Source organism: Rosa rugosa, chromosome 1, assembly GCF_958449725.1.
Source record: "Rosa rugosa chromosome 1, drRosRugo1.1, whole genome shotgun sequence".
Taxonomy (NCBI): domain Eukaryota; kingdom Viridiplantae; phylum Streptophyta; class Magnoliopsida; order Rosales; family Rosaceae; genus Rosa; species Rosa rugosa.
This window is the reverse complement of record NC_084820.1, coordinates 2,185,028-2,201,521: the sequence shown is the minus strand read 5'-3', so window position 1 is coordinate 2,201,521 and position 16,494 is coordinate 2,185,028. Positions and strand designations below refer to the sequence as shown.

General features: G+C 37.3%; 1 protein-coding gene across 1 annotated transcript in view; it reads left to right on the top strand.

Moving 5' to 3' along the window:
- Positions 1–384: 384 nt before the first annotated feature.
- Positions 385–16,494, top strand: part of LOC133709859 (uncharacterized) — a 29,840-nt gene continuing 13,730 nt past the window's right edge. Inside the window, exons 1-4 of the mRNA XM_062135790.1 lie at positions 385–3,394; positions 3,957–4,047; positions 4,192–4,354; positions 11,519–11,606. Coding sequence (XP_061991774.1) covers positions 3,389–3,394; positions 3,957–4,047; positions 4,192–4,354; positions 11,519–11,606 — 348 coding nt within the window. The 5' untranslated portion in view covers positions 385–3,388. The remainder of the gene's footprint in view (positions 3,395–3,956; positions 4,048–4,191; positions 4,355–11,518; positions 11,607–16,494) is intronic.

The following is a 16,494-nucleotide window of genomic DNA, read 5'->3' as shown; positions in this document are numbered from 1 at the left end:
ACTAGGGTAACCGGCACCGTCAGATCCGGCAAGCAAGTTGCATCGTAGCCGCATATAATTTAATACGATCGGTTTCGCATAGCTGTTAATTACTAGTAAATAATTAATATAAATTAAATTAATTATAATTAATGTGATCAAAGGTAGTCAGCCCTTTTTAATTAAGGTTTGAATGGAATGGGGGAAAAGGTGGGGTTTTGTTCAGTCTTCAGTACAGTAATCTGTGACTGTGAGTCTCAGAGGCCCAATATTCTTCTTGGGATTGATGGGGTAAAAGAAAAATGAAATTAAAAAAATAAAAAATATATTAAAAATTGCAAAACCCTCTAATCTCCACTATAAATACCACCTCTCTTCCTCTCCAAAACCTACACCTCCTCTGGCTTCTCCTCTCCTCTGCCTAACCTAACCTAACCTAATTAACCTAACCCCCTTTTGGGGTTTGGTCTGGTCTGGTCTGGTTTTCCCTTTGACATTTCTGAGGCCGTTCTCTGTTTCTGATTGGTGGAAGGTTCCAAAGCATCTTATCTGTTTGTGTAGATGGTGATAAATGATATGATCCTCTTTGTATTCTTCCACAGCTTTCTTGAACTGCATCTAGCATAAGAGATCTGATCTTTGCATTTGAGGCAGAGGTTGCTCTAGATTTTGGTTTGTGGTTCAATAAAGCTGTGGGAAGATACAAACAGGTTCAAAAAAACAAAAGCTTCAAGCAAAATCCAGCATATATCAGAAGACGATCTCTTCAGATCATGTATATGGTTTGGTAGAATTCTGATCTCTTTTTTGGTTATGTGTGATGTCTTCAAGTTTTCGTGTAACTCGGTATAATTTTTGTCATCATATAATTGGTTTTGTTCGTGATTTATTGTGAAAAAAATCTGGTGTTTTTGAAGGTGGTGATTTTTGGGGAATGACGGTTTTGGGTAACCTATAAACCCTAATTCTGCATCTGGTGTCTCATAGATTCGTGTCAACTATGATAACGCAGAGATCTGATTTTTCTGTTGATATTTGTGTCCTTGAATCGTTAACAAAATTGAACAATGACTTTACCCTTTTGTGTTTTGTCTCTGATTTTCTCTCGGTGCTGATAATGCATGTTGAGATAACATTCTAGATAAGTAGTGCTCTCTGATTCAATTGTACTTTAAATCCATGAACAGTACTTAACGATGTATGTTTAACTTTTATATAGTATATTTTACATGACAGATTAGATTCTTCTCCTCTGAAAGTTGTTTAAGGTCTTCTTTTGAACTGTTTAGGCCTACTTTACAGTTTGCACATGTGATCTTCCCCTTAATAATTAGGGATTAAAGGTTAACTAAGATCGGTTTCACTTGGTCTTGTTAATTCGTGGATCATCCTATACATGCGTAGCTAGCCATTGCAATCATCGATCTGTGATCTTGCTGCACTAGTGTCGGTTGATAAAAAGTGACCCATTGTTCAGATACTAGTTCAGATTCCATTGGTGTCACCATCGATCAATCCTCATTACCAACCTCATGACTTTGAATATTTCTCGTCTGCTTTCAAGCTTTCATCTACATAATAAATCTGAGCAATATTAAGCCACCTGTTAACAATCTATGATACATCTAGTTCTTAATTTCATTTGGGTGGTTCCTTTTCCCTGTCAAGCCAAGTACCAAGGGCTACAGCCTCAGCAGAACTAACTAGATGGTATAATTTCTGGTTACTATAGAATGTTGCATGGACCACAGAGTTTTTGATGATTGTCTATTCCTTGTTAGTATAGCAATCTATACAAGAAGCATTGAATTTCTTAATAGTTAGGTGGAGATGTTATTGATCGAGTTGCGCTAGCTCGATTTTAGGGTTATGTCCTTCACAACTATGGCAAGGAAATTCGATTGGGGAAAAGGATGTTGATCCATGTTCTTCATTCAAATTAGAACACGTGCCTTTCAGTCAATATCCAATTTCTCTCAGCATTTTTGGGACAACCAGAGCATTTTACCATGTGTGCAAGGGATCAAATTGAATCTTGCATGGTCCTGAGGAAGTGAGCCAGATCGGCCAAGAATATTTATAGCTTGGCATATATCAAGAACTTGATCGGCTGGATTTACAGTTTGTGGTCTCACGGGGATTTGAATGCATCCGACGAATAGGGCCAAAATCCTTTTTTGTCACTTGAAATTAAAGACGTTGGTCACGTTGCACTTGCTTATATCATATAGGTCATATGATAATGATGCTCCACCTTAACTACTTTTTATGTAATGCAGTGTTAATGTCGTCCACTAATCTAGCATTTGCTGTAAACCGTTTTAAATTCTCGGTTTTCCTTTTGGATGTTCTTGTTGATAATGTGGTTAGTGACCACTAATCTAGCATTTGCTGTAAACCGTTTTAAATTCTCGGTTTTCCTTTTGGATGTTCTTGTTGATAATGTGGTTAGTGATTCATTGCTTTTAGTGGCCTTTATCTTTATATGTCATGATCATGCGAATCATCATCATCACGAGACCTTAATGTAGTAACTGTGATGGTCAAGAAAATTTCCAATCCTCGGCACATTCATTATATATATATATATATATATATATATATATATAAATTCTATCCAGAGCAAGACCTCGCTCTGAAATTTCAGAGCGAGATTAGGGTTGAGGGTCACTTTTAGGTCACATATTCATATCTCCACCGTTCAGTTTGTAGGTACTAATGTATAGATCATATCTACAAAATTTCAGCCAAATTGATGGTCGTTAAGGCATTGATAACTGCCTTAAAGCTAGTACGGTTCAGGTTGGACAGATTCAGTCCATTGATTTAAGCGAGTTAGAGAAAGACTATCAATTTGGCTGAAATTTTGCAGAGATGATCTATACATTAGTATCTAAAAACTGAATGGTCGAGATGTAGATATGAGACTGAAAAGTGACCCTAAACTCTAACCTCGCTCTGGATAGAATCTGTATATATATATATTACTTCAACTTCAAGACTTTGAAGTAGTGACGTTTTGAATTTACACATATATATTGCATTGCCTTGGTATGTAGTATATGGATCCATGTTCCCATTAGTTATTACTAGGTCCTGGAATTCTCAAACAGGATATGTGCTCATCCACTTTTGGCTCCTTATCTTCGGCAGTGAAATTCAATGGTGAAATGGTTTCCCAAAGCAATCCCCAAATAGTTTTGAAGTTATTGATCGAATGAAAAGTACCGTATATATATATCTAGGACCAATTAAGATAGAACATGAAAGTATATTCATTTAATTTCAACCATTGTTATTAGATACTAACATGAGTGACCATGATTTATAGATCAACGGGTGACTAACAGAACGCTCCTACCCAATTAGCACCTAAGATCACTATGTTACTTGGAACATCCTTCTAAACATGAATGTCTAGCCCTGCTTGCTTGTTGATTTCGATATATACTACTGGCATGACATTTGAGGTTTAGGAAAATAGAAAAGAACATCTATTAAATGAGACAAGCTAGTGTACTGGTGGGTATGAGATACCCTCATTTATAACTATTTGAACAAAAATTTATAAGTATTTGAACCAAAATTACAACATTGAGAACAAAAGTTACCATATTCATTTACACTATTTACATATAGTTAAACAAAAATTACAACATTAATAACAAATTTGTTCAAAGGCTTGTAAAAATATCTTAAGAGGTGTAATTACCATTATTAGAACTAAGATTACAACATTGACAACAAATTTGTTCAAAAACTTGTAAAATGTCGTAAGAGGTGTAATTACTATTATTAGAACTAAAATTACACAAAGTAGGACTCAAATTACAACTTTAACAACAAAATTTGTTCTCACTTTTGTAAATGTGGGTATGAGATACCCACCACTACACTAGAATTTCCCCTATTAAATTAGAGGCACAATTTTTTAAATAATATTTTTTTAAATAATATTTGGCTTGTTTCCCCATCAGGTTTCACATTACCTTCCCGGATTTCTTATGAAAATCCCTCTTCCTATTGTTCCTGAGCGTGATGTTCTCATTTGGGAAGACTCGAGTTCTGGTACTCTTTCATTCTCTAATGCTTATGAGTTGTTTCGGCCTCACTTTGATGAGCTAAATTGGGTCTTTAATATATGGGGAGCAGCTCTTCCTCCTCGTTTTTCTATGCTAGCATGGCGTCTTTTTCATAATAAATTACCTACAGATGATCAGCTGCGTAGGCGAGGTGTCCCAGTAGTTTCAATTTGTCAGCTATGTACTTTTGGTCATGAGGAAACGCTGACCCATCTCTTTGTCACCTGTGCCTTTTCTCAACACATCTGGCAATGGCTTGCTTGCTGTTTTGGTACTTCCCTCCCATCTTCAGGTACGCTCACTGATATTTGGGGTTCATTTACTAGTAAAGTATTCTCTTCACAATTGATGAATCTTTGGCGTGCTAGCGGTCTATATGCTCTTATGGCTATTTGGAAAACTAGAAACAAGCTATGTTTTCAGAATAAACAGCCTTCACTAATGAAAGTTTTCTACTCAACTAAAGCTTGGATTCGTTTTATCGCCCCACACATGCTTGGACACTCTAATGGGATCTTGGACAGTAAGTTACTTGTCGGGTTAGGTGTAACTCCAGAGCAGAAAATTTGGCGAATTCCTTGACTTGTTTTTTGGCATCCCCTTTTTCTTCCTTGGTTGAAACTTAATATCGATGGCCTTGCTAAAGGAAATCTAGGCCCTGCTGCTTGTGGTGATGTTTTCCGAGATTGTTCTGGGCAATTCGTTGGAAGTTTTTGTAAAGGCTTAGATCAACAAAGTGCTTTCTTCTCTGAATTAATGGGGGTCATTATTAGGGTTGAGTTGGCTTACCAAATGGGGTGGCATCATATTTGGCTTGAAAGTGATTTAACAAGCATTTTGGCATGTCTCTCTTCCTCTTCTTTTATCCCACCATGGCCACTATGAATCCTGTGGTTAAATTGCCTAGATCGGATTCGTGCCATGCATTTCTTTTGCTCTCATATTCTTTATGAGGGCAACACAGTGGCTGATAAGATTACGAGCTTGGGTTTAACATCCACATCTCTTGTTTGGTATGCTACTCCTCCATCTGAGCTTCTCCCATTATTATATATGGATGCCATGGGTTTCCCATATCTTAGGGCTGCTTAATTTGGCAGTCTTTCTTATGGGTTTTGTCCATTATTAGCACCTACTTTTAATTGCATGTTGGAGTACTATGTGGATTTTAGGGTTGTCAATTCCGATACGACCCAATAACACGACTTGAAACCCGCACGAAATAAAGTGGGTTGAACCCGCACAATTAAAAAGCGGGTCGGTCGTGGGTCAACCCGCCATGACCCATTTAAAAAATGGATCGGCCATGGGTCAACCCGCCAACACGAAATGAACCCGTATAACCCGATTATGCTATACTTCTTGAAATTTTGGAAGTTTGGAGTATTTCAGCTTAGGATTAGACAATTTGAAATATTTTGCTTTATAATTATTGGATTTAATTATTTATGAATTATATATAATTATTTATATTATTCGTCTTGTGGAGTTTTTAGTGAATTTAATAATTTATGTATTTTTTTTAGTTAAATGAGTCACATTGTTAACTCTTAAATGGGTCATTTTGTCTAACACGACACGATCTATTTATTAAATGGGTTAAGTGGGTAACCCGTTTAATAAATAGGTTGGGTTTGGGTTTGGGTTTAAATTTTTGACACGATTATTAAATTGGTTGGGTTTGGATTTGTCTCTTGCGACACGACAAATACCTTAGCCCGACACGACCTATTGACAGCCCTAGTGGATTTGAGAAGGTCACGTTGTTGTTGGTGTTGGTTGGTCTACTTGCATTTAGGTCATGAAGAGTTACTCTCTTCTTGCTTTTGTATTGTTTTCCTTTTGGTTTTGTACAAGAGATGGAGGATGCTTCATTGGTTCTCCTATTCTTTTTTTTTTTTTTTTTTTGTACTTTACTCGTCGGACTTTGTAATTTTTCTTGTTATTTAATAAAATTAAATAGGAGGACGGGCGGTGGCTCCCAGAGTGTGGTGGACCCTTTACCTTCGGGTTTGAGGGTGGGACTTGTTCTCTACATTGTCCATCTCCGAGGAGCTAATATCGTCTAATCTCTTATCTATTAAAAAAAAAAAAAGGCTAGGGTTTTCTTTTCTTGGCCAAGACTCAGAACTCAGAAGAAGACTAGGCGTCTAGGCTGATGAGTAAAGCTCGGCACGGGATTTTTCTTGTTGAACCAAATTGCTTTACGATTTGTAAACACTGTTGGGTCATCGCTACTTCTGAAGTCTGAACAACTCTCTGATTTTCAGGAAAAAGAAAAAAAGTTCAGCTTGAAATTTGCTGTATTCAACTTCATAATTTGACTCGAAAGGCATTCACGTCAGGACTTCCCAATAACTATTTATTTACTTCGAGATTTGGACTTCAATCACTTTCCCATTCTCAGTTACTTACTCCACTGTGTATTAATGGCTGCCGCTGCTGCAGGAATCAGCACTGTTAAGAGCTTAGGACTCCACAGTTGCTGACAACTAGGTCAGTAAAGATCATTTTATAACGTACACCCAGCTATATAGTAAATGAATTAAACGTTATGACTTTCAGTAAGAACAATTATTATTCATCTACAGCTAGGTCTACATAGAGCTAAGCTTAGTTTTTAAATATTATGTGAAACACTGAAGGTGAAGCACAGAAGGAACAACTATGCATGCTTCCTTGTCTGGCTTTTTTCTGAACCCGACTGATTCGGGTGGACCTAAAATTCAAAGAAAACTTTTATACACCAGGAATCAAGATTCGTTTTAATTACCGCATGACTTAGCTTTATGCTTCTTCTTTTCTCTTGGGAGGTGATTAATAAATGTTTCAATTATTATAGTTCGATTCAGGAGCTTGTGTCTTAAGTTAATTGCAGTAATTCTGGGTAGGTAAAAGAAAAATTGCAGTGCTGAAGATACGACAGTGAGTTCAGTATATGAATTATTACCCTAGTTTCAGTGCTAGCTATATATTAATAGATCGATGGCCGGCTGTAGATTAATAAACTTACAATTGAAGAAGAATAACGCTAGGAAATTAGTTTGCTCACAGATAGAATAAAAGCTACTACCTAACTGCTGATGAACTCAGTTATATGCATAAATTTGCTGAATTATGGATTTAATTACAAAATCAGACTGAAAAATTTGTGTCTACTTTACACACACAGAGATGATCTGTAAAAGTAGTAGTCCATCAATCTAACTACTTAATTAAAGAAAGGAGCTATTATTGAAGCCTCAACAACCATTCCAACTAGAAGTAGTTAAATAAGTATAAGAAATCCAGATTTGGTGATCTGTTTCTTCTCTGCAGAAACTTGTCTGGAACTTTGTAACTTCGATGAAATAATTTAGTGATAAACAGAAAATATGTGCATATTACTTTTTACTTTTTTTTGCATGATTTTGAATTTTGAGTCTTGGATCAGGGGAAGCATAATAGTAGATTCAGCTGTACAAGTACATCATAGCAAATACAATCACAGAATCATAAAAGTGAGAGAGAGAGAGAGAGTAAAAAACAAATGTGATGAGTATGGTTAAAAAAAAACTGTCAGATAAGGACAAAGTTTAACCTTTTTCACAGAAATGTAGGAGAAGATGTGGAAGTAAGCAAAATCAAAAGCCTAGCAGGAACCCAAGTGTGTCATCATTGATGATATAAAGGAAAGAGAGGCAGGGAATCTTCTCTGAACCAAAACTTATTTTTCACCTCATTCAATTGGATGAAAGTCAGCATATACTTTCAACTGAAAATGGAAATTTCACCTAAATGTACCAGACAACAAGAAAAAAAAAACATTTATAAAATTTACCATTCTGCATGGCTCAAACGTGTGCCAGTATATATAACAAAGTTTTAGGAAAAGAAAACTCCAAAATATACACTGAATTTCTTCCTCATTTCTGTACTACTCATGGGTTTACAAAGAGTTCTGTCAAAAACTTGAAGATAATTATGGAAACTAACCCACATTGTAACTCAGCTGCACCAGGACATAGTATTTAGTTAAAGAAAATGCAGAGACAAGCTTCTGTCATGAGGGGCCACATTAATACGGTTATTAATTAAAGAATAAAGATGCATTTTGATCCAAATCTGCTCAAATCATGATAGAATTATGACAAAAACATCCCTTAAAATAGATCAGAAAATGAAAGAAAAGATTTTGACGAATTGGGTCTGAATTATATCAAAGAAAAGATGGAGAATTACCTGCTGGGGGTCAATCCATTGGAGAAAATGAAGTATTTAGATCCATACTTCATTTGCAGCCACATTGTAAGCAAATAATGAAGGAGATGGAAAAATCCTGGGTTGTCATGTTGTCCCACAGCTTTCTTGAGCTCCCAAACATTCTGCTAATACTCTCGAAAGAGAATTACTGTTTGTTAGCAGAGAAGTGAAGTTCAAGAAAGCTGTGGAAAAGCATGACCAGGACTTAGAATTACACACAATTCTCTTCTTCAGATCTCACATCTCTCTTTCTGAAGCTCACCAGGAGCAAGATAGATGTATACAGAGTAGTAGGTAAGTTTCTGTGTTGAGAGAGAGGGGGAGGGAGAGAGAGAGAGTTGGGAATGGCCATACCCATACAAAGTCTCCCTCACATGGACCACTCTAAGCTGCAATATATAATCTGTCTACCAATTAAGGCCAGCTTTATAGACAGAGAGAAAAGAGAGAGAGTGTGGAAAATGGGTGGCCTGGGTCAGTTGTAAGTAGGGTTTTACCCACAAAATGCCTTACTTTCCCAGTGAGTGAGTGCGCAGTGGGGTACATATAATATGTCACAAGGGTAAAAAAAAATTAAACAAACACTATATGCTCTCAAGAAGTAAAGAAAATACAGGTTTTTCATGATATTACGGAGTCAGATATATATGAACCCAAAATAGCTAGCAGTTTCTATCATATGATATATTCCTACTTTTGCATTATTAATTAGATATATTTTTTATTGTTGAATTTAACAGTCGAAAAATGCTTGTCAAGACTTTAGGATAAATTGAGTGGAAATTAAAATGTTTCCAGTGAGTTAAGAGAAAAACAAAAAAAGGGCTAGAAGCCTATAACAATGAATATTTGAAAACCATATCTCCATCCTCATCACATGTGTCCATGTGATCAAGATCTCTTTTTATTTTATTGGGATTTAAAGGTATGGGTTGTTTATGGTCCCCCAATCCCTTATGTACATGTTTTCTTTCCTATATATGTATGTGTATGTGTATATATATATATATGTGTGTGTGTTAATAATTAAGTAAATAATAGATCACGTACTCACTCATGATGATAATGTAATTTTTCCAGATCATTTTAGGTATTATTTGCAGTACTACTGATCCAACTGTTCATGAGGTCATTGCAGAATCAATATCAATCACTATAGCAAATTGTATTATATGGCTCTCGATGGACTTCTAGCTAGTGACCCCATACGGAAATTGCCAATTCAAAAGTTGATTTAAAAAGTGAATTCGAAATGCAATATTCCTCAAAGCTAGCTAGCTAGCTTGTTTGTATGTACATATTTCATTAGAGTAAAACCTACCACTAGAGTCAAAACTTTCCTGCACCGGACAAAATGATACTCGACTTTCAAAAGTGATCAAAATGATATCTAAATTTTTAAAAACAAATCAACTTGATACCCAACTTTTAAAAGTGATCAAAATGATATCTAAAGTTTTAAAAACAAATCAATTTGATACCTCGGTTTAATTTTTTGTAACTTTTTGTTAAAATTGATCACGTGTGGTGCATTATTTTGTGGGGTTATAATAATATTTTACACAAAAAACTATTTTTCAATTATTTTTTATTTTACTTTGTTAATTCTCTTCTTCTTCTATCTCTACCTCTCTCTCTCTTCCCGTTTTTCTTTGTTTCTTTAGAAGTTGGGAAACATCCGAACTTTATTTGTTTCTACGATCGATGGTAGAATTGAAATTGAATGGAAGATTTTTTTTAATTTTATAGAGGAAGAAGATTGGGTTATAGATGATTGGTGGCCCTCTGACCACAAATCACTTCAATTTTTGAGCTTGATTTTGCATTTGATTTAACAAAGAAGTTAAAAAAAAATAAACTGAGGTATCAAATTGATTTGTTTTTAAAACTTTAGGTATCATTTTAATCACTTTTGAAAGTTGGGTATCAAGTTGATTTGTTTTTAAAAATTTAGGTATCATTTTTATCACTTTTGAAAGTTGGGTATCATTTTGTCCGGTCCAAGAAAGTTTTGACCCTACATGCTCGTTGCACAACAATGCAGGTACAGAGTAGTGGCTCAGGCTATGTAATGAAAGCAACCAAGAAAATGTCAAACACATACAGTATCTTATTTAGAGAATACTTCTATTGTAAATCGAAAAATAATAAAAGAAGAATACATATAAATAACTTACATAGTAATTCAAAACCCTGATTTTTCAATTTTGAAATTGATCATAAGAGACACTACCGATCCCAAATATTGCTTATGCTTTGATTTCTTAAGCTGAAATGTCAATGCATTCAATAACATATACAATATAATACTACGTACGCGACCCACACTTGAGCCAATCATGATGTCAAACATAATTTCGGTTTTACTAAGCGCTATAAGATTAATTTTTTTTCATGTACATTATTACTTACAAACCAACATATGATTCTTCACTTTTCTATTACTTTTATGTTGTCAAGCATAATTCGAGTTTTATTAAGGGCTTTAATCGGATTCTTCACTTATTGCTTACTTCTTGTGTTGTTATATATTGCTTATACACCACCAACATGTGATTCTTCACTCATTTGATATAGAATAAGTACTGAGGTGCTAATTGAAGCAGTTCTTTCCAACATATTTACTATATACTAATTCTCATCGCACTGTTCATCGGCTTATGAACAGTGCCGGCTCGAGCCGAGCCATATTGTGAAAAGTCTATTTTACCCCTGCCTCCTGTCTCTTACATCGACACCTGCCGTACTGCTCAGTGCTATCGTGTCTCTGCTTCTTTGCTCCAGAGAGGTGGAGAGAGATAGAAAGAGAGAGAGAGCGAGGAAAGTGGTGTTGTTCGTTACCATTTGCAACTCCGATTCCATCTTCCTTGCTACGACGTTCCTTTTGTCCTCCGATTAGTCGCTAGCTCAGAGTTCCACCACTGCTGTTTTACCCGCATCTGAGGACTCTTGGAAACATCAGCTCCTCCGGTGCAAGTGATTTGTGGGTAATTTGTTTTATGCTAGGATCTATTCTTCGTCAAATTTTTGTGTTTTGTCATTGGCAGAGAGTATAAGAGAGGGAGAAAGTTGCTAATAATAGGTTCTGCATGTCATAATTGTGTGAGTTTTCCTTCGATTTAGGGTTTGTGTCTTGGGTTTTGCTTCAATTTAGGGTTCGTCAAATTCGATTCGGTTCATTGTATATGACTGATTTGGGGTTTTGGTGATGCAAGGTTTACGATTGTCATATTGGTTTTGTCATCAAGGAGGAGAAGGAAGGTGATTTTTGGAATTGTGTTGAGGAAAGCAGAAGAGCTGCAGGTGAGACACTCGCTTCTGTTTTGATTTCTGAAATTCGTTCAATCTGCATATGAGTTAGAACTTGCTTAAAGTATTTAAGAAATGCTGGCAACAGAAGCGTCAAATGGTTTAAAATGTCTTGATTTTGGATGGCACACAGTAAGAGCGTAAATAACTGTTCATATTTCTGCTGCATCATAGATGATTATATACCAGACTTTATGTTAATCCGGCATATTTAACTATCAATATTACTCAAATTTTTGCCCTTTTCCTCTGTTTATTTAACTATCAATGGAACAACATAGTCAATTGTCCAAAGATCACAGCATCAGTAATAGTAATCCTAAGCAATTATACCAAAGATATTGTACATACATGTACATTTGCAAGCATAATTAGCTATAATGGGCCACGCTCATTGTACCGCCAAATGTACTAATTCCAACTAAAGGAGTGACATACAGATACACCGCCAGGCGGGCTACAACCTCAGCGTCGGATCACCCCCAGGTCACCGCCGACGCGCCGTGCCAAAATGACATCAGTAGCTCCCAGAGCTGGGAACTGAAGCACATCAGTCCCACATCGAAAACAAGGAGGAGGTCAGCCTCCTCCTCACCTATAAAAGGTTCTCTCCTCTCTCCTCATTAATGGCGCATTCAATACTTACCTACTGTTACTTTGTCAACATAAATACATTGACTAATTTAGGCATCGGAGAGTTGAGGACCGCCCAGCGCGGTCTCCCTTTGACGCCGCTGTGTATTTTACTTGACAGGTAGCGGAAGCTTTGAGAATACCACTAGTATCGATCCGCCCACCGGATCAGCGTTAACAAAGGTTCAGCTACCGCCGAACTTTTAGACATTAACATTGGCGCCGTCTGTGGGAACCCTTGAACAAAAGGTCATCCCACCACAATCACCATGACTAACGGCAACGGGGGAAACGCTGAAGAGCAGGCAGACCATTCTGCCATTCCCCAATCCCCTGACCCAGCGGTAGCCGTTAACCGCGCACTATTCACAACCCCGGCCAACCCCGGCGGCGAGGCAAATCCAAGCAGCAGCCGCCCGCCGGGCCAAGATCTCGTCACCATGTACGAGCTAGCACTGGCAGATCTTCATAAGGCAAACAGAGAACGTGAGGAGGAGCGCAAGGAAAAGGCTGAGGCCCAAAGACAGGTGGCTACGCTCATGGCACGTTTTGAGGAACTGAAGAGGACGCTGGAGGCCACCGCCCGCCCAGCACAGAGCGAGCAGTCACGTAGCACCAGGCGTAGTCGACCAGGCACTGGCACATTGTTACCGGGGCCAGTCATACAGATGCAGGTACCGCTGGACCCACCTGAACTTTTGGGGATGGGACCACCGCCCATCCCCCAGCTAATGATAGAGCAGGAGGCGGAATCACTGCCACACACCAACCGCTCGGAGGCTAGGGCGAGGACTGAAGGCAATCCGCCTGCGCCGAGGCACAGGCAGACCCAGCGGATTATTCAGGCTGATTCCGTCGGCGATGCAACCGCCCAGATATTGGAAAGGATGCACCAACTGGAGCAGAGGTTGATCCGGGCCACTACTAGAAAACTTGTCTTTTACGACGCGCAAATTACGGCGTGCATATCGTGTGCGCCGTAAAAGACGGTCATTTACGGCATGTTTTTTTGTGCGCCGTAAAAGACGTCCATTTTTTGTCTTTTACGGCGTGCTTTTCATGTGCGCCGTAAATGACATATTACATTTACGACATACTTTTTTTGTGCGCTGTAAAAGACTAATTTTTTATCTTTTACGGCGTGCTTTTCACGTGTGCCGTAAATGATGTGTTTCTTAACAATCCCGCTCAGCCATTTTTAGCTAAATTCTAATTTCCCACCAAACCTTTTTACTCTGACATTTTTTTTTTAAAAGATAAAAACTCAGGCCAAACCCGGATCTCTTCAGACTCTCCATCTCTCGTCTCGTTTCCTCTTCTTCTCTTCATCCTCGCTCGATGCCATCCCATCGATCTAAAGGCCGAAGCCAATAATCCTGTCATTAGGTGAGTGAATATGTCTCTCCCAAATTCAGTTGGGGTCTCTCTCTCTCTTCTTTGCTATGCGCGGCCCTTCGAGGCTTCCAACGCCAGACGTGTATGCATCAATTGCTTCTCTCTCCGTCCTCTCTCAGGTACTCCGGCCGCTATCTCTTTCTCTTTCTTTCTCTGTTTGTATTTACCTTATCTAATTTTTCAATCAAAAGCTTCAAACTTGGTGGTTTTTAGGGATTTTGAGGTTTTATCTCATCGCCGCTTCCCTATCTCTATCTCTGTGGTTCAGTTTTTGGATTAATTTTGTTGTATTTGTTTGGGTTTTAGGGGTTGAAGTAGTTTTTGCAATAGAGAAAGCTGCGGTGGAGATATGACTTCTGTTCGCTGACGGTGCTCTCGGGCCGTCTATCAAACTCAACTCGGGGCTGGTGAGTACCTTCCCTTTCGCTTTTGGTTTGGTTTGATTTCATAGGTTAGGGTTTCTGATTGGTCTATATGTTTAGTTATTTGGAGGTGGTCAAGCGTTTGGGGTCCTTAAGATATGTGATCGTACATCTGATTGATTTGTTACCATGTTTTTGTGGTAGGATTATTACATAGATGTTGATTATCAAGTGGGTGATGGCTTCTCTTTCAGTGGAGGTGTCTATTCTCTTTTCCACTACCTCTTTTATTTGCTAAATGGCCTTTCCAAGTTTTTCAGTACTAGTAACTGAGGAAGTGGGTAAGTTTTTGACAGGAAAGTATTCATATGGACCAAGCCCTTCTGATGAATGGTTCAAGCAGGGGAAGATAGTGAGTCCTATAAATTACCAATCTTTCTTTTTTTGTTTTTGTTTTTATAATCACCCATTTGAAAGGAAATTTAGACCCAATTTAATTTGTATGGATTCTATCCTATGGATCATATGGCTGTTTTTTTTTTTTTGTGTGATCATATTCTAGGTGCTTATATTTCTCTTGGTTCTGGTGAGAAGGTCCGATCTTGGACTTGCAATGGGTGCTGATTCTCAGGCAGCTGCTGATGTTTTTAGGTAAATTTGTACATTTAGCTTTAGAGGACTAGCGGTTGGCATGTTTGAAACAGTGTGGTTTATACTTTTATAGTATATGAGTCATGCAGACAATGAGTGTGGAATTTGCAGGGTTTACCAATTGTCTCACTCTACAATAATTTCACTTTTAAGAGAGTTATTGAAGTTGTTATTTTGGCTTTCCCCATCTGCTAATTTGTAGGTGGTCTTCTTTCTTATATTTAAGCAGGGGCCTACTGGTATTCAGTCTGCCAATTTGTAGGTTTCTTCCAGTTCATTAAGAAAAATGATTTCATTGTAGTTGTATTATTTACTCGATCTTGTCATTCATAAAGATTGTTTTAGTTTTTTACATAAAGTTCTGTATTCTATTTTGTTGAAGTTAATAATTTCATTGTGGAGACCCAAGTTTCAAAGATATATTATGATTTCTTATATATGATATTGTTTTTATATATTACTATTTTTAATTATGATTACTTTCCTTTCAGTCGTATAACTGAAGGATATTTTCTTTTATTCCAACTTCCTTAATATATTTGAAATTGTAAGAAAATTCTGCCCAATCCATTTTATTTGCTCATTCTATCGTTTCACTCTAAGTCAGACCCTTTCTTTCTTTAGAAGTACTTGGTAGATAATCAATTGGAATGGAAAAATTGGTTTAGCTTGAGATGGCATGGATTTTGATGGAGTTGGAAGAATCATATGTCATTTGCTGTTCTCTTTATGCAACAGCTCCTACTCTTCTTATTTTCACTCTCTGCGCGCAACTCCTCCTCGGTATTTGCCAATTCCTATCATTTCAGTCCATCACCATCTCTCCTCTTATCCACTACTCAAGGATTTATCTTGATCAGACGATTTAACTTCTTTCTTAATCTCTTCCTTTCCCAAAGTCTCTCTCTACTTGTTCATATCCTTCTCTCAAACTCTTCCCATCCAAAGGTATAGTTTCTCCTCTGCTCTGTTTATTGAATTGATTATGTCTTTCAATTTGAGTCTGAGTTCTTTGATTTACTTTTATGAATTTCCAGCTCTCATTGTTATCTGTTTACAAAGAATTTGATGCTTAGTCTTTGCTTCTTAGTTCTTTCTGGTTCTTAAACGGAGCCCTTGCATTCTTATAAAAGTTCCATGATTTAAATTGGTAAGTATTTCTTGTCTAGGCATAGTATTCCACTGAATACAGTCTTCTTTTTTCCAATGGATGTCTATTTTTGACTCATCTTTTTTACATCTGGTATAGGTCTTGCATCACCATTGTGACAAGGCCCGCCGGCTATGTGAGGCATTCGGTGCATAGGATTTTCCCCCCGTGTCACTTTATGAACGAAAAAAAAGAACCTTTCATGTCTTGAATGTTTGGAATCTGCCTTGTGTAGCTGATGTCAACTTTTTTATTTCTGTTATTTAGTTGCTGCCGTTAAACTTCTGTTGAGTTGCTTGTTGGTTCTTTTGAGGGTGATTTTTTGCTCTCCTGCAGATTTCAAAGTACATGTTGATTAATGCTTAGAGTATTTACATGGATTTTAAAGTACATGTTGATTAATGCTTAGAGTATGTTATTTCCTGGAGGTTATTTGCTTCCAATTTATTTTTACTAATTCGTCTGCTTTTTTATTTCAGAGCATTGTCAATCATGGGGTTGAAAAGCCAGCTATCCAGTGATGATGAACTTCTGGTCGTTCGTCTTTGGAAGGGTCTTCAATGCTATTGCTATAGTGATTCAAGATTTTGATCTAGGATGCTCTTTGTTAATCTAGAATGTTTTACATTTTAGGACGGTAATGATAAATTGTTGGTTTAATTAAGTTGTTTTTATACAATATTGTTGTTGG